Here is a 25246-nt window from a genome sequence, read left to right on the forward strand (position 1 = left end):
AATCTCAGTTGTTTATATTATTTCTGCATTACACGTGCAATATTGTAACCCGTCAAATCTGGTGATTGATTTTAAAGGGCAAAAATATTGACTGTGTCACCATTAATAGCCAAGGGAGGACCACCATTTCTGAGAGTAACCCTCATTCTAAACTTAACGGTTGCCCCACTTTAGAATCTAGTGTTGTGCGTGCCTTCAAGTCAGTACTTGTGTGTTATTGGACAAAATTAATGTTGCACTGTTCTATTTATGCAGTATTTACATATTTTCTTTGCTAATGTACTTTACACCATTTGCTGCTGCTACCTGATAACATGTCATAAGTTTCTCAGGTAGTTTAAGATTTATCGACTTGTTAATGTTGCTTGTATTATTATGTGTAACCTTTTTTACTGTATAGTCAATAATACATATATTTTTTAAACTCCAAAGACTTGTCTTTTTATGCTGGGTGCTTGGGCTCCATGTACCGAAGCCGTTTTAATGGCTTTATTGCCCCATTTGCTAGCCTGTCGCGACATATTAACTGGTAACTAGCAATAAACCCACACCTTAAATAGGATTGCCAACATTGTTTCTTAAATACCGCTTTATTTTTCTTGCGAGTTGTAGCCTCTTTTTGTCTCATTATTTGGCAGCTTATGGACTTACTTTTCCCCCCGTATCATATGACCGAGATGAGAACAGATGGATGCACTCGATTTTCAAAATAAAACTTCTTTCTGACTCATGAGCAATAAAATATGTTTTGTTCAAGTCTCTGTGAGCGGACCAATACTGGTCCACTGCCTGGTGGTCACAACTCCTGGTATGAAACATTCAATTTCACTTGTTAAAAGCTAAAAGTTTCATCATGTTGTTTTATATTGCAAGCTGCTCACAACAGTGTGGAGTCCTCAATGAATTAAAAGGCCATTTGTGCATCATCGTTACACATGGATAGAAGGACACATGGGGTCAATGCTAGCCTGTGGTTTAATAGGTTCAAATTAATTCATCCCACAGTACAGAAGTTCAATGCACTTTGGTGTAGCTAGATCATGCTGTGAATAGTTCTTGGCCTGCTGACAGTGCTTTAATCGCAATTGTGCTTTCAGAACAAGGATGAAAATCTGCCTACTTTGGCAACCACATCAGCAGTGCCTGGCTACTGTCCAAAAAATGGGCGGGATCCACCACCACTACAACAAGCTTGTGAATTGTTGGTGATGGGTGGGCAAAATGATCGTCTGCATTTAGTCAATAATATCAGAGGATGATGGAGCATTAATATTGACCTCTTGACGTATGTGTGTAACGTATGCATATATTAGTGCAAATTTGCAAAAGTCCAAGTTTCCATGAACATTGTTGTTACCTTTTTTTTTTTTTTTTGGAGCAGTCATTTTGGCATAATAAAACTGTATCTTGACACAGAAAGAAGAAAGATGCAAACAAATTCAGGTCATATGTTCAAGCTCTCATTAACCCCAAAAGGGAAATTTCCAGTGTGCAATTAACTATTGATTAGATTCATGCATTTTCTTTCCCATTTGAGACGAAACCTTAGTTCTAGGGGGGCATAACCTCAGAAAAATGACTCATGGCCTAGTGTAAGTAAATATTTGCATCTATTTTTGGGTTATAATCTACATACATCAATGTAATCATTTGCATGCTTGCTAACTTCAATGTTACTACAAAGTACCAGCCAACATATGTCCTTGAGCTAGTTCTTCTTTATCCAACAAAGCGAATTCTAGCAATTAAAATGACTTATTTGTTAATTTAAAATGAGCAACAGACTTTTGTGCTCATTTCAGTAAGGATGGCATGACAAGCTGACAAGAACAACATCCGCGTATCCTGTGCGTACAGTATTTGAGCTGCGACTAATGACGTTTCACAACAAAAACGTAAGAATGGATAAGAATGCCAATTGAGAAACGGCTACAGGCAGAAAACCAGGAACAATTACATATGCAAGCACAGGTAGAGTTACATGCAAACTAATCACAGTAGGCTGATCACAAAATGGCACCTCTCAGCTATGAGGCATAATTGCTAACCACTAAAAAAAAAAGAAAAAAAGAAATCAAACATTTTTTTTTAAAAAACATTAAAAAAAATAAACATTGCATGCGTGTTGTCAATGCTGCTTTACTGACAGCTTTTCTTTTGCCATTCAAAAAAAGTGCGTACAGAAACAACCTCAGAACTAATATAACTTGATTTCTTATTGTGCATGCGCGAAACAAGCTGTCGGCTTTTCAGCTTTACGTGAGGAAAACAGGACAAATTACACAGGAATTTAAGACCAAAGCAGTAGAACTAAGGTATTGTGTAATAAACGACACTGACAGATAAATATTTTCAATGATTTTATTGAAGGGCTTGGGCATGCACCGCATTAATAGCTTATTATGACCGCTCGGCAATGTTTTACAGAGCATATAGTTACTGGATCAATAGCAACACAATTGCTTGTATAGATTGGAAGTGATCCACCTGTAGCTTTAGGACACCGACATGTGGCAAAAGAGAGTTGAAAGCATAGCTGACAAAAGGTGTGTTGACAAACTTCGATTAGCACTCCTATCCCTGGGCCTCCATTCGGGTGACAAGTGTGTGTGTGTCTACATGTGTGTGTATGTGTGTGAGTGTGTTAAATCCCAGCTGTAATCTGTGTGTTCTCAGTGAGGGGTTTGGATGTTCTTTGACTGACAGAAAGAGATTTTAGGGAGTCCCTCTTCCTCCTACAGAAGCACTTTAGAAGCCCTAAGCTCCTTAGACAGCCTCCACCACTTGTTTGATGAAAGAACATCACTTTTAATAACTCTAAATACTGTGGAGATGAACCAACCCAAAATAAATCCTAGTGAGTCAAACTCGTGTAGCTCTGCAGGGCTCTTTGTCAAGCACAATTGAGATGATTACTGCCAGTGACTACCTCCAGTGGCGGCTTAGCGGCGGAACGTTCTGTCCCCCCATTCTGTCTCCATGCATCAACAAGGAGGCGTAATAATAGCATAACAATTCTCACTTCGATTGCCCTCAAGCGATCGTACTGACTTAACACGCACGTGTATACAAACACATGGCGTTGACCAACAAAATTATTTTGATTCAGAGAGCCCCATGACATCATTGTATGGCGAATTTGAGCTGCAGAATGCCGCCAGAATGCCACTAATTAAATTATCTTTCACATGCATGCACGCATGCACACACACACACACACACACACACACACACCCACACACACACACACACACACACACACACACACACACACACACACACACACACACTACAATGTTTATGTTTATGTTTAAGTAAGTCATAAGTGGGGTTTCCATCCACCTATTTTTATTGGAATTTTCAAGAAATGCAAAAATAAAACTGAAAAATCGCAAAAACGTTTTTTACGCTTGGAGGGGGTGGATTTTGAAGCGTATTGAAAAAAGGAAGATGCAAATTTTGGCTATGGAAACAGGTTTTGCCAATAAACGCTGCCAAGACCGGATACACTTCGCAAGTTTTGACCAAATATTACGTCACACGTCGTATGTTTGTGGTAAAGATGTCAAACGATTAAATTTTCAATCAGATTAATCACATCTTAGAATTTTGCTTAATCGTGATTAATCACTTAATTAACAAGGCTTTTTTTATCAACATTTTTTGCCTGCCAAATTGAAAGAACACCACCTGTGTTCATTTTTTCGACATTTAATGTTTTGAGAATGTCTTCAAAATTTTTGATCCACTACACACGCTCATCCTCCTCTTTTTCTAATCAGTTAATTACTTGCATAATTTAAAATGACCCTAATATTTTTACATGAACAAATATTCTGAATGTCATACGCAAACATTTATTAAATGCTTTACTTTAATGCATGTAGTTATGCTTATTGCTCAAACACAACCTGTGCTACCTTTGTACGTAACCATCTACTGCCAGCAGGATTAATGCGATAATTTTTTGTGATTAATTAAAGAATCATTGTGCAGTTTGTCACTTTTTTACTCGCGACTGCCACCTCCGGCCCAAAGCGTAACTGCAACATCTGTGTTAGGCTCGTTCATGGTGCGCGTGCGAGTACATGCATAATCTTAAAGCGACAGCCACAGTTGACAAAGGAAGACATGACTTCAAATGAGGTAAGAAAAACTCGCCCCCCCCCCCCCTGCCCACAGAAACGGTGGCGTGTGAGGGTCCGCACACTACTATAAAGGGAAGATAAAAGCTGATAGATACAGTCAGAGTAAAACAGTAAGGGCTCTTCGTACTCATCTGGGTATTTGGTGGAGTATGAATGAAGTAGAAAAATCTTTAATATTACCTTTATAACTGCACAATGCACCTTTAATTAGTTAACGATTTAGCTTTGACAGCACTAGTTTGTAGTCACAAAGCAATGTCAGACGATAAAGTAAAGTATGTTTGAGGGCACGACAAAACAGAAATCGTTTTGAATATTAACGCAATTTTTGATTGAAAACAGCAAAGAAATGCTACAATTGATCAGAAATTACAAAAGCAAGCTCATACGACGGCATCGCACGGCGCAGTCGTTTCCTGTTCTTCTTCTTCTTTTAAATTACTGGTGGATCACATCTCTATGGTGTACTGTATACCGCCACCTACAGCGGCGGAGTCCCCTCTCAATATTTGCAAAAGAAGAACAGATGGAAACAGGCATAAGTTGCATGTCCGTTTTGCGCGTTTTCAGTAAATTTGCATAAAATATTCAAAACAATTGGATAGAAACCCCACTTTAGAAAGAACGCATTACAATACACAACACAAGCTCATGATACATTAGGTGTGTTTCAAGCATGTAAGGTGGTCATTTCGGGGGGGAACGAGTGTGTGCATGCATACATTACTTGCAGGTGCATGGACATCCAGATTGGGATGCAAAATCTTTTCTACGTAACTTACATTGTCTATCCTCTAAGAACAGGAAAAATTATATGACCTAATTCACGATTAATGAGATTCAGTTCAACCCAAATGATATTCAGTACAGTGTAATTTTGAGTTACGAACGTCCGTTTTAATGTATAATTTGAGTTACACACAAAATGTTCTTTACCTCTATTTACATACTATTTTCGATATATGAACGGAATTGGATTAAATACAATCGAATAGATGCTTTGTATCATGAGATGTAGAATTACATTTGGAGCATCTATTAGCGATAGTATCGTTCAACCGGTTCCGATAGTCAATGCGCTTGTGGCATTAACCAGGGCGAACAGTCCATTGGCTCGTTCTGGTAAGCCCCGAACATTGACGAAAACGGCACCAGTTTTGACATCCATTACATTTGACGAAGGTAGAGTTATTACGAATTACATTGTGGCACACACAGCAGGTGGAAGACCTGAATTTTGTTCAATTCCAGCACAAATCAGCAGAGAGTCTGGACAATATAACTTACACATCAGATGGTCATTAAAAGAAAACCGTGGGCGTATGATTCCCTGTCACATCTTACAGATACTTCTGTCAGTGTCACTCTGAAAATCACACATCATTGCGTCACTACAACAAGGCCTCTAAAAGTTATGAGCCTCTGAGCTAGAATGAATCACCTCTCAGCACCTCCCAGGAAATCATACTGACACACAAACGCGTATGTTCACACAGAGCGACCGACTCGGCACAAATGTGAGGGAAACATGTTGCAAATGACAATATGTGTACGACTAACACCGTGCCCTTTGACATCTACAACTATTAACCATTGGGGTTCCGGTACACCTGGTATATCAGCATCATCAGCATCAAAGAAGACAAGCTGGACGGACGGACGGACAGGCGGACAGATAGATAGATAGATAGATAGATAGATAGATAGATAGATAGATAGATAGATAGATAGATAGATGGATGGATGGATGGATGGATGGATGGATGGATGGATGGATGGATGGATAGATAGATAGATAGATAGATCTTTTTAATGTTGTCTAGCTGTGGTTTGCCAACCAACCGTGCCCGATTCTGTGTGGCAGACATGCAGAGTAGTGACCAAGGCTGACTGTGAATACATGCACACGCTGAGAGAGCAGAGATAGGGAAAGGCAGAGAGATTGTAAATTGAGAGAGAGAGAGAGAGAATGCAGGCAAAGCAGTGATGCAGAGTGAATGAATGCAGATCTCTGAGTGCCCATATTATCATTCTAAACCCATTCCTGCAATTTTTCCACCTCGTATCTGATTAGAATAGGCCTACTTTCTCAAATGTGTGTACTGTAACTGCGCGCACATGTGCTCGTGTTAGGCACCAGCTGGAAGACATTAGTCAAGCCAGCAGGTAACTTTACTCAAAACTGGCACAGATAACGACAAGCTTTGGAAGTATATCACCTGGCATAGCATGATACATGAAAGACAAATAGAATGAACAAGAATGAAAGACCGTACATAGGCTCAAATAAATCCACAAAAACAACAACAAACAAAACAAATAAATAGCCAAGCAAAAGAAGAGCTTCAACACACTGCGGGAGAAAGAACCCAAATGTGTGGGTTTTGGTCGATATAAACTAAAATGTGGGCTTGGGGGATACAAATACGGTGCCATAAAAAGGCACAAGAAAGTCTTTAAAATAAAATGCTTTGACACTGGTACATAAAATATATCGTAGAAGACAGCATGAAGCAAGTGAATAAAATTGAGGAAAAGAGAATGCAACAACAAGCAAGAATAGAGCAGTACATTGGATAAAAATGTTACAATGAACTACATCAACAACTGAGAAAGAAAAGAACTGAGTGAACAATAGAAAAAACAACATGAATGACATTTGATCTTCCCTTACCTCTGCAGCTTGTTTTTTTGAAATCCTTTGGAAAATAATGGAGCCTCAGCAGTGCTATATTCTCACTTTCTAGCTCTTCCCACAGTAATTGTTTGCAAAAGCGTGCCCACGAGGAGAGCAGTGTGTCCGCATGTGTGTTCGTGTGACTGTATCCTTGGTGCTGATGAACAGTGGTAAGTGAAACTCCACTGGAGTGCAGACAGGCAGGCAGACTGAGAGAAACAGGATAGCAGCGAGAGTCGAGGGCAGACTGAGTAGGATGGAAGGGTTACGGCTTCCTAACATCAACGCGGCTGAGTGGATACACCCACCTCTTCAGCCTGCATCACACGGGAGTCTCTCAGCTACTTCAAACTATGCACAGAGAGCAAAGTAGTAAGTGTGCAGGCCAAAATTTGATTTTGGCCACACACATACAGGTACAACTGAGTTTAATGAGATTGTATCAAGAAATCCTTAAAAACCTTCTGCTCCTGTTAACATCTACATATAAGGGAAGTGGGTGTTATTTGCAGAATAGTTGAATAAAAACAGGTGGCATGCTGCCAGTGAACTGTAGCATGTAATGAAATGCAACATTCTTGGAGTGCACTTCTGCCTATCGCTCAACATGCCTTCATTTCAACCCCTCTTGCCCTGTTGGGAAACATTGTGGGTGGAGAATAAAGGGGGGTATTTTTCATATAATGGAGCACAAGGCTTTTGAACTGTCAACCCTCCCACCTCTGCTCCTGCAGCCAATGTGAGTCCCTGCTTTTTGAGACAAAGCCTGCCTTGATAAAGTCCAACTCTACTACACAGTGCATTGGCATTGCTCATCGTTAGTAGCCCAGGTTGGAGGTTTGACTCTCTTGGGAAGGGAAATACCTGCAGGTGGCCACAAAATTAAAATGTGTGCACTCACTGTTGGACAGTTTGTATGTAATGGCCAAAATGAGATTCTTTCAGTGGTTTGCTTTCACCGCTTGTGAAATATGCATCATGGTCTAGTTGGAAGTAAGTGACCTTCCTTGTTAAAACACCTACTGACCTTCAAATTACTATGCATTACTAATTTTTAAAAACATATATAATTCAGTTATGCAGTATATAAAACAAATGTATTATGATACACTATATGAGATGCACGTAGCCTTACTTTCTGTTGAAACCAATCATTGCACTAGCCCCGAATCAAGAGATAAAATGATGATGATGATGATGCAAGCAAGTAGTAGCTCTGTTTGTTATTACCACCACGTTACATCCCCACGAGAGGCATGGCACCTCCTTAATAGTGCAATTCACCCAGTAGTATCACTATTACAACATCACTGGGTGACTAAGTCAGACGCTGAGAGCGGGTTAAGGTAGCTGGCAGCTGCTACTAGTCCTTCGATGCATGTAGTTGCTGATGTCCACGAAGCCACTCTGCAGCAGCAGCAGCCGCAGCAGTAGAAGCAATCATCGCACTGATATGCACGTGAGATATTAAATACCATGCATTCTTTATTTGTTTTCCTCCTACCGCATTAAAGTAATGCGAACATCTTCGGTAAACAACTATTCTCCATCCTCGTCTTATTTAGAACATCACACCTGATTAAATTGAACCGCTCGCATGGAAGCAATTCTACAGTGTTTCCCTTTTGGTTTAAAAACACAAGGCCAAGAAAACGTGAATAGTATCTTACCGTGCAAATCGTGTGCAGGTAGCTCGGACTGACTGTCAGATGTGGAGATGCTCCAGTGACTGTGGACGATTGGACGGCGGGACGGTGTCATTGACAAGAGTGCCCCTTGCTGGCTAATAGGGGACATTGATTTTTAAAGCGTTCATTGGGGAATAGCTTGTATCGTTTCATTTCGAAACGCAAGGATGACAGGGCTATTTATGTATTTATTTATTTATGTATTTATTTATTTATAAGGTGGATCATTTACCACCATTAGCTGTGCTACATACAAGCCAGATGAACAACACAGAGCTCTTTCTGGATTACATTTGTTTCACCATTTTATTTCCTTTTAGTATTAAACTTGAGAGGCGTAGTAACGTAACTTTTAAAAAGCAATTTTTTTGTGGTCTTGTCACACCTTTAAACAACAAGTTGTTCGGATTTGTGAAGATTTTTTGCGGAAAATTAACATTTATGCATTAACTTTCTACCACAGCGCCATTTGCAGGCTTTAATGGAAGCCATACAAGCAGTTTTATTACGTCATCAAGCCAAAACAGAATATTTCGTTTGATACCAGATTTATTTTTGGCTCCAGATGGCACCAGACAAGTCACACCTTATTTTAAATGTATTTATTTATTTATTTTTTTCTTTCGTTATTAATGTACTTCCGTCCAGGATTTAATGGGAGCCACACAACTTAGACTGCAGTTTATTACGTCATCATTCCATGCCAAGCCAAAACGGAATATTTTGTTTGATACCTGATCTATTTTGGGCTCCAGATTTTTTTTAAACTTTCGTTATTAATGTATTTCCGTTTATACCAAAGTAAATTGAAGACTACAAAAATGGCTTCCAACCGATCCGGTGGGCCTAAACATGATGTTGGTGTCTACTCTAAACGCCAGATGAAATGTAGACAAATGTTCATGTTATTTTACATTTTCATGCGTTGGAGTCAACAATGAGAGTTCTAATTTTTATTCGAGGTACTATCACAGTCGACAGATTTATCTTAAATATAAATCAACGTTTGATTGGAGGGTGGAAGTACACCGGCAATGCAGCTGTCACTGTTCCGTACAGTGGAGGAAAAAGCGCCAAGTGCTTGTGCAGCGTCGATTAAAATTGGGGTTTTAATTGAAAACTACCTTAAAATGCATTTGGATTAAATCTGGAGTGCTTTATGATTGAACGAGTGTGAGTTTGTTACTGATTTGGAGTTCGATTACTTGAAGTGAAGCTGCGAAAAACTTCTCTCCCCACGGATTTGAGTGATCCAGTTTTGTCGGCGATGTTCTGTGCTTTTTTTGCAATAAAAACAATCGACAACCGAAATGACAGTAAGTGTTGTCACTTTGTACGTAAGGGTTAGAACCAACAGTGGTTGTGTAATTTCTTCGTGGTCTGCAACTTGCTTTGATGGCTTTACTTATAGAACCGTCGCTTTTCTTTGATACAGCTACTATGTATTTGCACCCTAGTTTAGACGTAGTCATGTGCGCCCTGGAGTTTGTGTTTGAAACTTTGATGTAGTAGCCCATTCAAACGACATAACGTTTTTCCCTTTTGCCACAAGTTGCAGCTCTTTGAAGAGAAAGGCTTGTGAAGTGTGAAGATGCCAGGTCTGCAGGGCGAACATGTGGCCTCGCTGGGGAGCCCCATCAAGAGGAGCAAACTGTCACTGAGGTTCTTCCAGAAGAAGGAAACTAAACGAGCTCTGGATTTCTCTCAACCTCAAGCAGATGATGCTAAGTCAGTGTACATATGTGTCTTATGTTCTTATGACAAATAGAGAGTTAAGCCTTTTTCATTTTAATTGATTTAGTTGTTGCTGTGCCATCTCGTAACCTCAATTTGGGTTAAGGAAAACCAAGATCACACTAGTGAAAATAATCTATCCTTGTTCTCATGACGTTAATCTTATTTATTTGTGTGTTTGCTCAGCAGCTGTGATCAGGTAGTACCTGCTCCACCTCCACGACCAAGCTCGCCAGATGACCCCCCGCTGTCATGGGAGAAGAGAGAGGACTTGTTGCCATTTGTGGGGTTCAGCAACTGTGGCAACACCTGCTATTTGAACAGCATATTACAGGTGAATTGCCATTTTTCAGTAATACAAAGAATCCTCTGTACATCATGGCGGAGTTCTTTTCCTGCAGCGGTGACGTAACCCGTCATAGTCTTTAATACGAAACTTCACAGGCGCAGTAGAAAAGTCATAATTACTGTTAAATATTTGTTGGGAAAAACACCTGTAGGCCATAAATATAGCACAGTCAAATGAAAATCAGTAAGTGTCGCTGCAGCTGTAACTTTGTGTCCATTCTTGTACCAATCCATGTTGTAGTCTGTTTTTGGCATCTGGGTTAACTTCCACCTCCCCGCAATGCTAAAAAGGACAAACAGAATCAGAATAGCTTTATTGTTACTGTACCATGAGGTGCAACGCAATTGAATAAAGTTACAGCCTGTTCAACATAAAACATATAGACATAAAAAAAAGAGGAGGAGACAGAATGTATTGCCTGACTGATTGCCCAAACAGGAGAAGTGTTGGGGAGGGGAAGCCAACAAATGATAATAGGGTTGTGTATGGCGTAATAGAGATCCTGACGTTGACGTCACGGGTCCCAAAATGGCCATTTTGGCATGATAGAAAACACATCTGCCATTTGAGTAAATGGCAAACGCCACACTTTAACAATGATTGACAGCTGTTATGGACCAGCTGTCACAACAGGAAGAGGCCAAAAAAATAATAATTGAGCATGCTCCAGGCTACCAAAAGAGGAACCAATGCGTAGCCAATGTTGCACTTTGTACATGGTGGCTCAGTCAGCAGATGCTAACTGTTACCACACACAAAATGGTGGGGAAATAATCAGTTTCGTTCATTTGTGCTGCTGAGGTTTAATAGATTATTATTATTACACGGTTCAATTTAATAACTGAACAACACCATAAAGAGGACTTTTTACGGTACAAATGACGGCGGCCGCGGCCGATTTAGCAGCTGCTAAGTTGCTTACGTATAAAAGACTTGCGTGAAACTGCTAACTTCGATGGCATTTTGACCACACATAAAAGGGAAATAAATCCGGATTGTACAAACTTGTAAAGCCTTTGTATAATCAGATTTGAAAGCACTCACCGGTGTAAGAGAGTGGGGAATTCCATGTTAACTCTATCACTCCCAGCCATTTTCACTGAAGCAATACCCTTCGCTCTCGTCTGTTTGACTGGATTTTGACAGATTTTGCGAGGCCCACAGACTATTGTGTTCTATTGCTATAAAAACATGGAAGCTACCAAATGAAAGATTAGAGTCTCTTCTTTCATCAGGAAAAAAAGTATATTTCTCTCTGTTTCTGTTTTGCAGCACTTTGCATTAGAATGAAGCTAAGTTTCATAATTACTCACAAATCCATTTAGAACTGTGAGTGAGTAAATGAGCTTTTTTTTCAACATGGCCATGGTTGATTTATTTTTGCTCTGCTGCCACCTGCTAGCCGTTTTTGTAATAACTACAATTTCTTCAACCGTTCTCTGCAGTTGAGAAGCTGCATCAAAGGCTTCTGTATGCTCTAGCATAAAAAAAACATAAGAATACGTATAAATACGTCTTTGGGACACTTAACACATTTAAAATAGAACATTTATATGATTTTGGGAGCAAATTCATCCTTTTCATCAAAGTGACTGTCAATGCTCTTGGGCGGAAAGTTGACGGATAAACACTAGTTTTCGCCCTCCACGACATTGTAGCCCATTAACGCTGCGCCAATAATTTCCTTCCGCAGGAGGGTGTGTTCAGAGAAAGTCATGTGACGTCAGGATCTCTATGAGTGAGTGTGTGTATGTAAGTCTGTGTCATTGGTCCCAGCCGGCATGAGAAAACACATGGTCTCATTACCATGGAGACAACCTCGCTGGCTCCTAAACAGGAACTTAAAAGCACAGAGGATGGTGAGGGAGATAAGGGAGACTCCAGATTCTGGCAGCATCAACATTCAGGAGAAATAATCCAAAAGAAGGGTTGTTTTGGGAACACGCTGAGAATAATTCAGTCAGTCTCGAGGCTTTCACTGGAGATCTCAATGGGGCTCAATTGGCCGAATTGGTGATACATTTTTTGATTCCCCAAGTTCATATCCAATTTGCAATTTTGCATTGTGTCTCAGAAGTCGCATTCAACCTGCGATTGGGGTCACTCGTCGCGTGAGTCTGTGTTGACCCCCTGCCACAACCCATCAAACCCAAAACCCATCATGGCCGGCCCAATTCCAATAAAGCTGCATGAACGCATCTTCTGAACTTTCTGATAAATCAGGAAACAGCCAGCTCTAAACAGCTGTTATCAGATCTTCCACATCCTCCACGGAAATAATCGACATTCATACCATCCTTCACTTTTTCTAGGAATCCATGTCATACCCAGCAGCAGACATTCTGTCTGGACAAACAGGTTCTCCCTTCCCAGCTTCCCTCGTCGAAAAATGATGTCGCTGAGGGACCAGCTGACCAATTCCATGATTTTGGATAAAAATGCAGCAAGAGGGAAGAGGGATGAAAGTTTAGCCAAACACACTGCACAATACCAAAGTCAGCAAGCAGAGACGATAAAAGCAGGAGGGGAGCACAGAAAAAATGGGAATGCCTTCGTTGAGAGCCAAGTGATAAAGTGAGAGTAAAGTGTAGAAAATGGTTGAATGTGGGCATGTTGAGGGCACAACGTTTCAGGTGGAGTTGGACTTTTACAAGGAAGAGGGCACACTTTCTTAAGTCTTTTATGTGCAAAAAAATTCTCAGCTTGTGCGCAAACACACATTTATAAATGATGCCACAGGTGCTACAATATTTTTAACATATTTCAATCCTGACCTGGTATGAAAATGCATTGTGAAAGTGAAGGTGACATGTAAACGTGTGATTGTTCCCTCAGGTGCTCTACTACTGTCCAGGCTTAAAAGAAGGCATCAAGTCCTTATGCAAGTTGTCAAAAAGGACCGCGAAACCCACTGAAGAAACAAAACAATGTGAAGAGGTTAGCACACTTGTCTTCCAGTAACATAGAACATTGTTTTTAACCTTCATTTCATTTGATTTATAGCCCACAGGGGACACTGCCAAGTCCTTACTGGCACAGTTTGAGCTCCTGGAGAACTTCCACGGTTTGATAAGGTCCGTTGAGCAGCTGCAGTCCAACTTTCTGATCAACGCAGACAGCTTCAGTGGGCGAGAGCTCGACACGTCGCCTCGTAAAGTTCTGAACACACTCAGGTAGGTACCTTTGTTGAAAATACTCAGCTGGAGGAGTCAAAATTTTGCTTTCAAGGAAGCGTTATAATCAACTGGGTTATTTTATGTATATAATAGCACAAATTGGGTGAATGCATATTTGGAGAAGAAGCTTTGTTTGATTTTGCTGGCTTGGCTTTCATTTTATTATTGAAAGAAAATGTCTGGTTGGCTTGCAACCAATCCAGGGTGTACCCTGCCTCTCACCTAAAGTCAGCTTGGATAGGCTGTCTCATTTGCAAGCTTAACTCATTCACTCCCAGCCATTTTCACTGAAGCAATCCCCTCCACTCCCGTTTACTGGATTTTGACTGATTTTGCAAGGCCCACAGAATATTGTGTTCTATTGCTATAAAAACATGGAACCTACCAAAAGAAAGATTAGAGTCTCTTCTTGCATCAGGAAAAAAATATATTTCTATTTCCGTTTTGCACCAGTTAGCTTTAGAATATAGCTAAGTTTCATCATTATACACAAATCTGTTTAGAACTGTGGGTAAATCATCTTTTTTCAACATGGCCCTGGTTCATTTCCTATGCTCTGCTCCCACCTGCTGGCCGTTTTTGTATTAACTACCATTTCTTCAACCGTTCTCTGCAGTTGAGAAGCTGCATCAAAGCCTTCTGTATGCTCCAGCATAAAAAAACATAACATACGTCTTTGGGACACTTAAAACATTTAAAATAGAACATATTTATTGATATGTTTTTGGGAGTAAATGAGTTAATGAGGACAAGTGGTAGAAAATGAATAGATACAAGAAACTTGAATATTTGAGATTCATGATCATATTTCAAAGTAAGTTTCACTCACAGCAGAGCTTTTTTTTTTCTTTTTAACATTCTTTCTGTCTTGTAGGCGACTGAACCCCATGTATGAAGGCTATCTTCAACATGATGCCCAAGAGGTTCTGCAGTACATCCTGGGATACATCCAGGAGGCCTGCAACAGCATCAGGAAGGAGCAAAAGCAGGAGGACAATGTGACTGGAGACATCCAAGTGGAACATATCAGCAATTCAGTGTCAGAATCCCAAAGGGGCGCTGACGAGGATGGCCAAGTGACTGGGAAAAGGAAAAGTGATACTGAGATAGGAAATACCAAAAAGAAGCCCAAGTCTGGAAAATGTGCGCAGGAGGAGCACTTGTTGAGCGCACCTGTCACCCGCTCCAAAATTAAGTTGTCCCGTGACAAGACTGTCGATAACTCTGAGGACAAAGCTGGAGAGATGGTGGAGCCAAAGGAAGCGGAACAGAAAGAGGAGGAGGAAGAAGGGAGCAGTGGTGATGAGAAAACATTCAAAGAGGCTGATGGGAAAAATAAAAGCAGTATACTGGGCTGGATAAGGCCTGCTGGGAAACAGCTGAGCATCATGTCCATGTTTCGCACCGTCGGGAAGCTCACGTCTACGTTTGCCAAAAGCTCAATCAAAAGGGAGCAAGAGAACGATGGCGCTGACGAAGGTCAAACTGAAGATGAGAAGAAATGTGAGGGGCTCACGATTCCAAACGCGCCACTTCATCAAGGTATGACGTCAATGATTGTCAAGTACACCTGAACGTATCATCAATAAATGTTTGTGCTTCTGTCTTTTCAGACGGTTTAGACCTGATGGAGCGCTTGTTCCATGGCCAGCTGGTTCTACGGACTCGTTGCCTGGAGTGCGAAAGCTTCACTGAGAGGCAAGAGGACTTCCAGGACATCAGTGTCCCCGTGCTGGAGGAGCAACCCGCCAGCCCGGAGGACCTCTCTTCAGGTTAGGTGGAGCCACTGCTGTTTCAGTACGAATAAACCTTCGTTTCATTGAGCGGGATCTGAAACAGAACAGCAACCTATAACCTAAATTTGTACGGTGGTGCATAAAGACATCTGCACCGAAGCGATGGACAAATGAAGTTTCATGAAGCACATGCGATATTTTTTGACTGCTGTAGATGGTTTTCTTGGTTTGAAGATAAAGGCAAGTGCAATGGAAATTGCTTAAATTTCCACTGCATATTTAAACCAAGAGTGCCATCTAGAGGAGTCATCAAATATCACAAGAGCTTCAAGAAGCCTCATTTGTTCATTACTACTGCACCGGTCAGAAGACTGAGCTGTTTTTTCTTCAGTCAACAAATAATCACCTCATAAGCAAAAACATGAAACCAAAATGTTGTCTCTCCAGTTTCTCCATACCCCAAACCGGAGGAGAAGACCCTGAAATGGGCCATTGCGCAGTTTGCGTCGGTGGAGCGCATCGCCGGAGAGGACAAGTACTTCTGTGACACGTGTCACCATTACGCCGAGGCAGAGAGGAGTCTTCTGTTTGACAAAACTCCTGAAGTGGTCACCATTCACTTGAAACGGTTCTCCGCCAGCAGTTTGGAGTGAGTCACCGTGATTTCACCGATCAATACCTTCCTTGCTTTGTATGAAAGACCAAAACTGTCAATATGTATATATGTATTTATATATATGTATGTATATATATATATGTATGTATGTATATATATGTATGTATTTATATGTGTGTGTATATATCTATATATATATGTATACATACATATATATACATGTATACAGTGCTGCTCAAAAGTTTGTGAACCCTGCAGGCATGGTCAGACTTTTTGTATAAAATATTAAAATAACCTCATTAAATGTTTAGTCATACCCAAATCTACAACATTTTTATATATTGATTGATATTTATTCTATTTCTATATTTAGTATTTTTTTCGACATAAAAAAATAAATATTTTTATGGAATTTAATGTTATTAAATAGTAATTTAATGCTTGAATTATATTTTTATATCCGTTTTTATTTTCACTTTTATTTTTTGGTAATTTTCTTTTTCTTTTTATTTATTTATTTTCAATTTTGGATAGTTTTGGTCCTCCGTAGCTTTGAGCCTCATCTCTCATACGTGTTTATTCCCTCTGTCTAGAATGGACCCGTACAGCGGTCTGTCCAAGGTGAACACGCCCTTGCAAACGCCCTTGACCTTGTCTCTGGACGAGTGGTGCACGCCCTGCTCGTCCAGCAAGGGCCACCACTACGAGCTCTTTGCCGTGGTCATGCACAGCGGCGTGTCCATCAGCAGCGGCCACTACACCGCCTACGTCCGCATGAGTGGCTTGAAAGATGCCAAGTTCTGGCTGAGTGAAAGGGAGCAGCAACAGGAGTCCCAAGAAGAAACGCGTGACTGCAATGACGGTGAATTACATGAGAGTTCTGCTTGCGGCAAACCAGGAAGTAAGAAGTGCCCGGGCGGCGGACTCTTGGGAGGTCAGCGCAGTCAGACGGGTGTCGAGCACGATGAGAGGGCGGCTGACGAGCAGAGAAAAACTCTCAAACGAAATGCAGAAGCTGAGTATAAAAAAGAGGCGGAGCCTCAAGAGGAGCACGGGGCAATTTCCCGTGAGGAAGAGGCGGCCTTGGAACAGCAGGCTTTAAACAACCTGCTCCAGTACGAAGGCAAATGGCTGCTCTTCGATGATTCGGAAGTGCATTTGTTCAAGGAGGAAGACTTCCTCCGAGCCTGCTCCTCTCAGACCTGCTCCTCTTCAACACCCTACTTGCTTTTTTATAAGAGAATACACAAGATGGTACATTGACGAAACCCACGGTCTGTCTTCTACCCCAAGATGTACTATAAATGGAACAAAGACATGTTGTGGATGTCTTACTTAATAGAACCTGATTAATAGTTTTTAAGTATCTTCAAACATTGACAGCAAAATCCCCTCAAAGATTTAGTTTGGAAACAGATTTGTGCCAGGATTAACTTTTTTTTTGTGTTTTTATTTTATTATCGGAAAGTACTTTTGTTGGACTTTTAAGATGCTTGGATCTCAAGTTGTTTTTTTTGGTCATCGTGTGGTGGTGGTGGTGGGGGGGGGCTACTTTAAAGTGCTGTACTTATTTCTACAATCACTTCAAGTGTTCTGTTCAATTTTCAGGCACATACCCATTCATAAAGCAATAGCAAGCCACTCTGTTGTAGTTACAGGGAATCTAGTTCTCAAAGCTGTTTTGTTTTCGTTATCAAAATAAACCAAGTTGTGAATTAATGTTTTTGCACAAATGCGAATAACCGGTTCTAAAATAAATTTGAACAACGATCACATCTGAAGGTTTGGTTTTCAAATTAATCTGTACCGATCTGAAGTGGACCAGTATAAATCGGTCATGAAATCAAATTTCCACTTTGATAGTATACACACTAGATTAAATTTTTTAATCAGATTATTCACATTTTAGAATTTTGATTAATCACTTAATATAAAGGCTTTTTCATCAACATTTTTTGCCTGCCAAATTTAAAGAGCACCTGTTATGTATTTATTTTTTTACATTTAATGTTATGAGGACATCTTCAACATTTTTTGATCCACTGCACAGCTCCTCTTTTTCTAATCAGTTAATGACTTGCGTAATTTAAAATGGTGGAAAAAATGACCCTAATAGTTTGACATGAACAAATATTTTGAATGTCATATACAAACATTTAATGGTTTATTGCTCAAACAAAACCAGTGCTACTTTTATCGTAACCATCCACTGTCAGCTAAAGGATCATCTGCGGTCAAAATTAATAGTGTGATTAATCTGCGTTAATACATGATTAATGCGCTCATTTTTTGTGATTAATTAACGCTTTAACTTTGACAGCACTAATATACACCCACTAATAGTTGTCCTTTGGACAGATTCCCCCACCTTACACTAGCTGTGGATCTGTGCAGTTCATCCAAAGAAATAATGGTCCTTTTGGCGGCATCTCTTATCAGTGTACTCCTTATTTGGGCTGAAAGTTCAGAGGGACGACGGGCAGGTCTTAGGTTTGCAGTGGTCGTGCTTTAATGCTTGTGAAATCTTTTTAGATTCTAATCCTGATTTAAAGTTCTCCTTCATGATGCTTTTTGCTCCCCAATATATATGACCTCTGAAACCATCACAGAGCTGGTGCATTTACAATGAGTTTAGATTACACACAGGTGGAATCATCAGTCATTTGGGTCAACATTGCCTCATTCAGAAATCATCAGGTAATTTCTGAAACAAAAAAAACAGTTGACTGCACTGAGAGAAAACGGGGTGAACAAATTTACACACTGTACTTTTTAGTTATTTGTAAAAAATAAAATATCAAATTCCTTTCCACTTGACTATTGAGTCCCACTTGATGTTGATTCTTCACAAAAAATAAATTTTACATCTTTGTTAAAGGTAAAAAAAAGTTCAAGGGGGGGGGGGGGGCTAATATTTTTGCAAGGCAATGTACATACATACATACATACATACATACACACAATCAAAATACAGCAATGACTTACTCATCTACATTCTTAATCAGAAGCACAAATTGATTACAAGCATAGACCTGAACATTAAAATATTTATTTAGTAAAATATTTAAAATTAACAAAACAACTACATAAAATTATACATTTTCAGTACCTAACTTTAAAATGTTGTTTTAACAAAAATGTGATAAAGCAATATGATAACTTTGTATTTTTTTCTTTCAAATGTCATGTTTTTTTCCCACCAGTTCTCCCACATAACCTTATCTTTCAAGTTGTGAATTGCTACACCAGAAACAAAAACAAAAAAAGTGCACACAATTAAATATATATATTTTTTTTAACACATGATTAAAAAGACACCTTGACGTTAGAAATGTTTTAGTTGAATTTGGCGTAAAAAGTTTTTTGGCACTTTTTGGAACCAATAACGGGATGTGAACATTTCTGGTACCGGTTGCTTGCGAGCTCACAGCGAGCCGAGTTTCTCGTACCTCTCGAGAAAAGGCTTACATTATACCAACGCAGCCTCTAAAGAAAGTGTTCCCCAAATGGAAGAGGTCAAGGTGTCTCTTTAAAATCCAATCCACTTGTTCATCCTGCTGACTGAGTTGTGTAAACATGTTAAGACACTGGAATGACGTACCAAGTTGGAACACTTGAAGCCTTTTTCAGTAACAAACACTGTGACCCATTCTGAACACGCTGCTATTTACAGTCAAGAATAAATTAATATTGCATCTTCTGGTGTCGCTTTGTGTGTATGTACTCTCGCCATCTTCAAATGTCAATTTTGCGAAGACTCAATCTGCTGAAAGAATCTCTGGAAATGAGAGGGAGGACAAGTTGATATTTTCAGAAACAACAACAAAAAAGGTCATGAATGCTGTGGTGCGTTGGTGAAGTCAATGAGACACAGTGAGGGAGGGCAAAGTGATTTGGTCACAGGCAGCTTTTTCCTCATATTGTTAGTTTTATTGGCATATGTGAGATGCATATTAGGAAGACTCCCTAAAATAATGGATTTACTCATTTCAAATAGATTTGTCAAGATTTTATTTTATTAATCTTTAAACATACAGTGGTACCTTGACTTACGAGCATCCCAACTTTAAATTCTGTGTGTGAGCAAAATTTGTTTTCAGCAGTTCAACGGGACAAAAATTCAAAAATACAAAATGAAACAAGGACAAAAGGCTGCACAGACTGACTGGCCATGTTGATGATGTCAATCGCGAGGCCATGCCCCATTTGAAGGTGCACAATTGTTAACCACCTTTTGTGGATTTTCTAGCATGACCCCCCCAAGATTGACTTTTTCCCCACATAATTTATTTTTTTTGGAGGGGGGGGGGGGGTTATCTCAGGTTTTCATTTATTATAGTGGACGCCAGGATAATATGGCTGTAAAATGTAAACTTAGCAAGCTTATATGCAACATTTTTAACATGAACATCATACAAATCAACTTGCGATTGTGATCGGTTAGCTAGGATCCAATCATGCACCAGAAGTGTTGACATCATCCAAATTATGCGTTTTATTGGTTTAGACATGCAAATATGTAATGTCCACTGCAATCATCTATGGGTACGAAGGGGTTAAAACATACAATAACAATAATGTAAAAATAAAGATAACTATGGATTCCTGTATTGCGTGTATTTTTTTGGAACATAACCCCAACCAGAATTCCTGAGCTACACGGCGGACCAATATAAAATATTATAAAAAAAAATTAATATATATATATATATATATAAAAATATATATCCATCCATTTTCATATATATATATATATATATATATATTTGTTATTTGCGCTAATGTGTTGATTTCCACAACACTAGTTTTCATACAATAAACTTATTTTTCTACATAAAAAAAAGCGTAAGAATGTGAATTTTTTTTTGTTGTAGGCTGTAACAGCCATCCATCCATCCGTTTACTATCGCTTATCCAGGGTCGGGTCACGGGGGCAGCAGCTTTAGGAGGGAAGCCCAGACTTCCCTGTCCCCAGCCACTTCAACCAGCTCCTCCGGCGGGATCCCAAAGCGTTCCCAGGCCAGCCGAGAGACAGTCTCTCCAGCGTGTCCTGGGTCGTCCCGCCGGTGGGACATGCCCGGAACGCCTCTCCAGGGAGGCGTCCAGGAGGCATCCGAACCAGATGCCTGAGCCACCTCAACTGGCTCCTCTCAATACGGAGGAGCAGCGGCTCAACCCCGAGTCCCTCTCGGATGACCGAGCTTCTCACCCTATCTTTAAGGGAGAGCCCAGACATCCTACGGAGGAAACTAATTTTGGCCGCTTGTATCCAGGATCTTGTTCTTTCGGTCACGACTCACAGCTCGTGACCATAGGTGAGGGTAGGAACGTAGATCGACCGGTAAATCGAGAGCTTCTCCTTTTGTCTCAGCTCCTTCTTCACCACCACAGACCAATACAGAGTCCGCGTCACTGCAGACGCTGCAGCGATCCGCCTGTTGATTTCCCACTACATCTTGCCCTCACTCGTGAACACAAAAACCCAAATATACTTTTATTTATGTTTTTCAAAACTCGAACAAGACTCCTGGGGTTAACCCTTTTCTAACTGAGTCGAATTCTTATTTTATCTTGAGGTACCTCGATAGAATGGGGCATTGGTTTGCCTGCTGTGCATGCTAAATTCTTCTGCCTTTTCATTTCTATTCGCAAGCAATCTCCAACTGAGCACAATGAGCATGTATACAGGAGTAACTCTTTCCACTCATGCATGTAAACGGGTTATCCTGAATATTTCAGAAACCTGAACATTTATAGAGAAGAACATCAGTACCTGTGTGAGTTGACCTGTAGCACAGGTTTGTAAAGCTGAGGAATCTTTCTGTTGATGAGCGTTTGCAGCGCCTCCTTCAGGCGGTGATAGTTCCTCTCCAGCTCCCTCTGATACTCCTTCTGGTCAGGACCGATCAAACTCTTGTTCTTACGGAGGGCGTCTTCACACCTGTCAATTAATTGTCATAACCGTATGTTGTTGAACCAAAGTCTCAAGCTGCTTGAGACCAGGCAGAGGCTATGTAATGATTTTGTTGATCATTCCATCCGTGTATTTTTGATACAGTTTGTCCTGTTCAGCATCACAGAAAAATGACAGAACTCTGGATTGGTCGCCAGATAGACGACCTCTCACACTCACACAATTAGTGAGTGGGAACTGAACTCACACAGACTGCACGAAAGTCAGGCAAGTGAGCCAGAACAGCAGCGATTTCTCTTGTTGATCAGGCAATAGTTGATTCTGGTCATCAAAATCAATTGACATTCCAATTTCATTTTTACACTGAGCCTATGAAAAAACATTACATTTTGGTGCAGATCTGAAAATATTACATTAAATTGTTCTTCATTCCATATTTCAATTGCATGTATTTTTTTAACTCTTTATCTACATGCTGCCTGGCCCTGTAATACTGCAACATAAAAAATAAAAATAAAAAAATCAATAAAGGATTATTTTATCTTGTGTTATTGTGTTACAAGGTTAAACTTGTATATTTTTTTATTCTTTTAACTGACCTCTGAGACCATCACAGATGGATCATGTGCATTTATACTGAGACTTTATTACACATAGGTGAACTCTTATTATCATCATCATCATATATATATACATATATATATACATATATATATACAGTATATATATACACAGTATATATATATATATATATATATATAATGTGTATAAATATATCGTATAATATATTGTATACATTTTGTTCCACTTCACGATTGTGTCCTACTTTGTGTTTAGTCTTCACAATTTTTTTTATATCTAAGTTTGAAGCCTGAAATGTGCCAAAAGGTCAAAAAGTTCAAGGGGGGCTAATACTTTCACAAGTATTTTGGCTTTAAAATTGAATAGGGCACTTAGACTTGCAATGTAATTCCAGCCAAAGGGCATGTTTTTATAGGGCAGTTTAATCAACTTTGACAAATTCCAACCTCTTTGTGAAGTCCTTGAAGCAGAGACGTAGCTTATTGTGGTGTCTGTACAGTTTTGGGTCACCGGGGATTTCAGACAGGAACACCTGGGCAACCTCCAAAGGACCCTGAACAATGCACACATATGGAACTTATTTCAAATGTTTAAGGAGCCGTTGCCCTTTTGAAATTCATTTGACCAAATGTCTTTTGAAACGCGTTAAAAGTTCACCTGGTTGACAGTGGTGCCCACTGACCCCTGCAAGACCATCTGCAACATCTTGGCATCAGATGGGTCCTGGTGGGTAGCAAAGGCAAGTTCTTGCGTCTTCTTCTGCATGTCCTCAATGGCCACTTCAATGGGAGTGGAAATAATCTGAAAAGGGGACATTAAGAGACAACATTGTTCATAACACAGGACACACAGTGAGACTGAGCGAACCCATCTTGTCTGATTTACCTCCTCTTTGTGGACAATGTTGATGCGTGTCTTGATGTAAGGAAAGGCGTTGGAGGTGGTCAGGATGGTCTTGCGTTTGAACTGCTCATGCAGGTCCCCGTGGGCCCGTCCATCCAGCGTAAAGGGGGTACAGTAGACGAAACGACGCAAATTGTAGTTCTTGTCAAAATAGGTGATGCGGTCCTTCATCTCATACGTGTCGAAGTAGGGCTCCACGTATGTGATCTGGATGAAGGCCTAACAAAAAAAATGGACAGGTTAGTTTTGCATTTCACTGCCCTGATGAATAAGCTGAGTGTCTAACGCCAACCTTATTTTGGTCAAGCTTGCACTTGTCTACTGGGTTGGAGTCTTTAATCACTTCCACTTGATCTTCCCCAAACTGCTCCCCGTAAAAACCCTGAAAACAAAAAAAGAACAGCTTGAATCGTTAGTGGAAAACTTCAACCTTTATTTATTTGATTTATTAAAGGAGACAGTATGTGTGCATTTTGACCATAAGGACCGCCGTGCCACCCGTGTCATAAACTCACCTCCAGCCTGTGAGAGATTTCCGCCAGCTTGGTGATGGCTGGCTCTTTGTACACAAACTCCTGCTCATCCAAGTCGCCAAATTTAGAACCATAGAATCCAACTCTGAAGTACGTTCCAAACATCCTCTTCCCATCCTGTAGATGAGAGAGAAAATATGTGTAAGTGCTACATAAAAGAAAAAAGAAAAATCACAAAATATTTCTGTTGATCCACAACAATCAGAAAAAGTAGTAACTAGTACTCCAAGGAGTCAACTGTGACTGTCTGGATCCCATTAGACAAAATAAAAATTTAATTAATCACGATGTTGGCCAATAAGGGAAACTACAACAAGTTACATTGGTGTGACTTAATTCTATCGACTCTATGTTTCCTGATACAAAAAGGGATGGGAATATGATCCATCTGGGATGGCAACATTTAATAAACACCTACTTATAACCTAATAACTGTTATAGAAACCATATGACAAGTATAAACCCACTGAAACAAATGAGAAACACAAATCAACAACTGCTTATCTGAACTTTGTTGAAGCTATCGCAAGAACCAGGCATGCTTCACGACAACGGACTACATTTCTCTACATTAGTTAAATAACTAGTTTCACAAGATTTAAAGATACATTTTAAATCACGACTTGTTACAATTTACATTGAGTGTTTTCTCAAGGATTACAACGTACAGTCTTGGTAAGCTTTGGAACCAAACTATACTGTCATGTTAAAAGTAACCACAGCTCATCACACCTTCTCATGCAGTGCATTTTCTTTATTTTCATGACTATTTACATTGTAGATTCTCACTTGTTACGGTCCACGATGTTCGTGGCCGTTTTTTTTTCTGTGTGTGTGTGTGTTTGGGTGTGGGCTGTGTGTGAGCGCTCCTCCCTGATTGGTGGCCCTTGTCCCTAACTCGGAACACCAATCAAGGTAAGGGAGGAGCCCTGATTGCCGTATTGGCTTCAGGTGCATGACCAGCTGCCACATTAGTGGACACAGTTAAGGCTGATGGTCAGACAGGCTGGTGGGTCTAGTGGCCTGACATGCTCCATTTAGTCGTGAGGTATAGTGTCGTGTGTGTTAGCATCTTTGAGTATGTTGCCCTGTCCATGTGTCGTTGCCCCTCTCATGTCCATCCATTTGGTTCCAGTGTGCCCCTTTTTCCGCCACTTCCCTCCCCCATGTGTGCTACCTGTGTACCCAAC

The 25246-nt window shown here is 40.2% G+C and overlaps 3 protein-coding genes across 20 annotated transcripts in view; 1 reads left to right on the forward strand and 2 right to left on the reverse strand.

The window, feature by feature from the left end:
• The window catches only part of kank4 (KN motif and ankyrin repeat domains 4), a 77642-nt gene extending 69085 nt beyond the window's left edge, over window positions 1-8557 (reverse strand). For 2 of the 3 annotated variants that reach the window (XM_086089658.1, XM_086089655.1), the window contains exon 1: window positions 8496-8557. The gene's annotated coding sequence lies outside the window, so the exon portion shown is untranslated. Of the gene's footprint in view, window positions 1-6822; window positions 7061-8495 lie in introns of those variants that run through there. The other variant, XM_086089656.1, reaches the window with a different exon arrangement.
• A 996-nt stretch (window positions 8558-9553) lies between these two features.
• usp1 (ubiquitin specific peptidase 1) lies at window positions 9554-19821 on the forward strand. 2 transcript variants are annotated; one of them, XM_086089818.1, is made up of 9 exons: window positions 9554-9829; window positions 10066-10241; window positions 10434-10581; window positions 13432-13533; window positions 13600-13769; window positions 14647-15314; window positions 15386-15544; window positions 15956-16157; window positions 16718-19821. In XM_086089818.1, exons 2-9 carry the CDS (start codon window positions 10105-10107, stop codon window positions 17385-17387), a joined length of 2256 nt encoding a protein of 751 aa, XP_085945944.1. In that variant the 5' UTR covers window positions 9554-9829; window positions 10066-10104; the 3' UTR covers window positions 17388-19821. The 2 variants fall into 2 exon arrangements, with proteins under 2 accessions (XP_085945944.1, XP_085945945.1); XM_086089819.1 differs by having other exon boundaries at window positions 9555-9829; window positions 10437-10581.
• Window positions 18611-25246, reverse strand: part of dock7 (dedicator of cytokinesis 7) — a 66916-nt gene continuing 60280 nt past the window's right edge. For 11 of the 15 annotated variants that reach the window (XM_086089814.1, XM_086089813.1, XM_086089810.1 and 8 more), the window contains 7 exons: window positions 24039-24164; window positions 23816-23905; window positions 23506-23742; window positions 23278-23421; window positions 23067-23173; window positions 21898-22065; window positions 18611-19902 (listed from right to left, as the gene is read on the reverse strand). In XM_086089814.1, coding sequence (XP_085945940.1) covers window positions 19860-19902; window positions 21898-22065; window positions 23067-23173; window positions 23278-23421; window positions 23506-23742; window positions 23816-23905; window positions 24039-24164 — 915 coding nt within the window. In that variant the 3' untranslated portion in view covers window positions 18611-19859. Of the gene's footprint in view, window positions 19903-21897; window positions 22066-23066; window positions 23174-23277; window positions 23422-23505; window positions 23743-23815; window positions 23906-24038; window positions 24174-25246 lie in introns of all 15 variants that reach the window. The other 4 variants (XM_086089815.1, XM_086089811.1, XM_086089806.1 and 1 more) reach the window with 1 other exon arrangement.

The sequence above is a fragment of the Leptonotus elevatus genome, chromosome 11 (genome assembly GCF_054856555.1).
Source record: "Leptonotus elevatus isolate MCC_2025b chromosome 11, RoL_Lele_1.0, whole genome shotgun sequence".
NCBI lineage: Eukaryota > Metazoa > Chordata > Actinopteri > Syngnathiformes > Syngnathidae > Leptonotus > Leptonotus elevatus.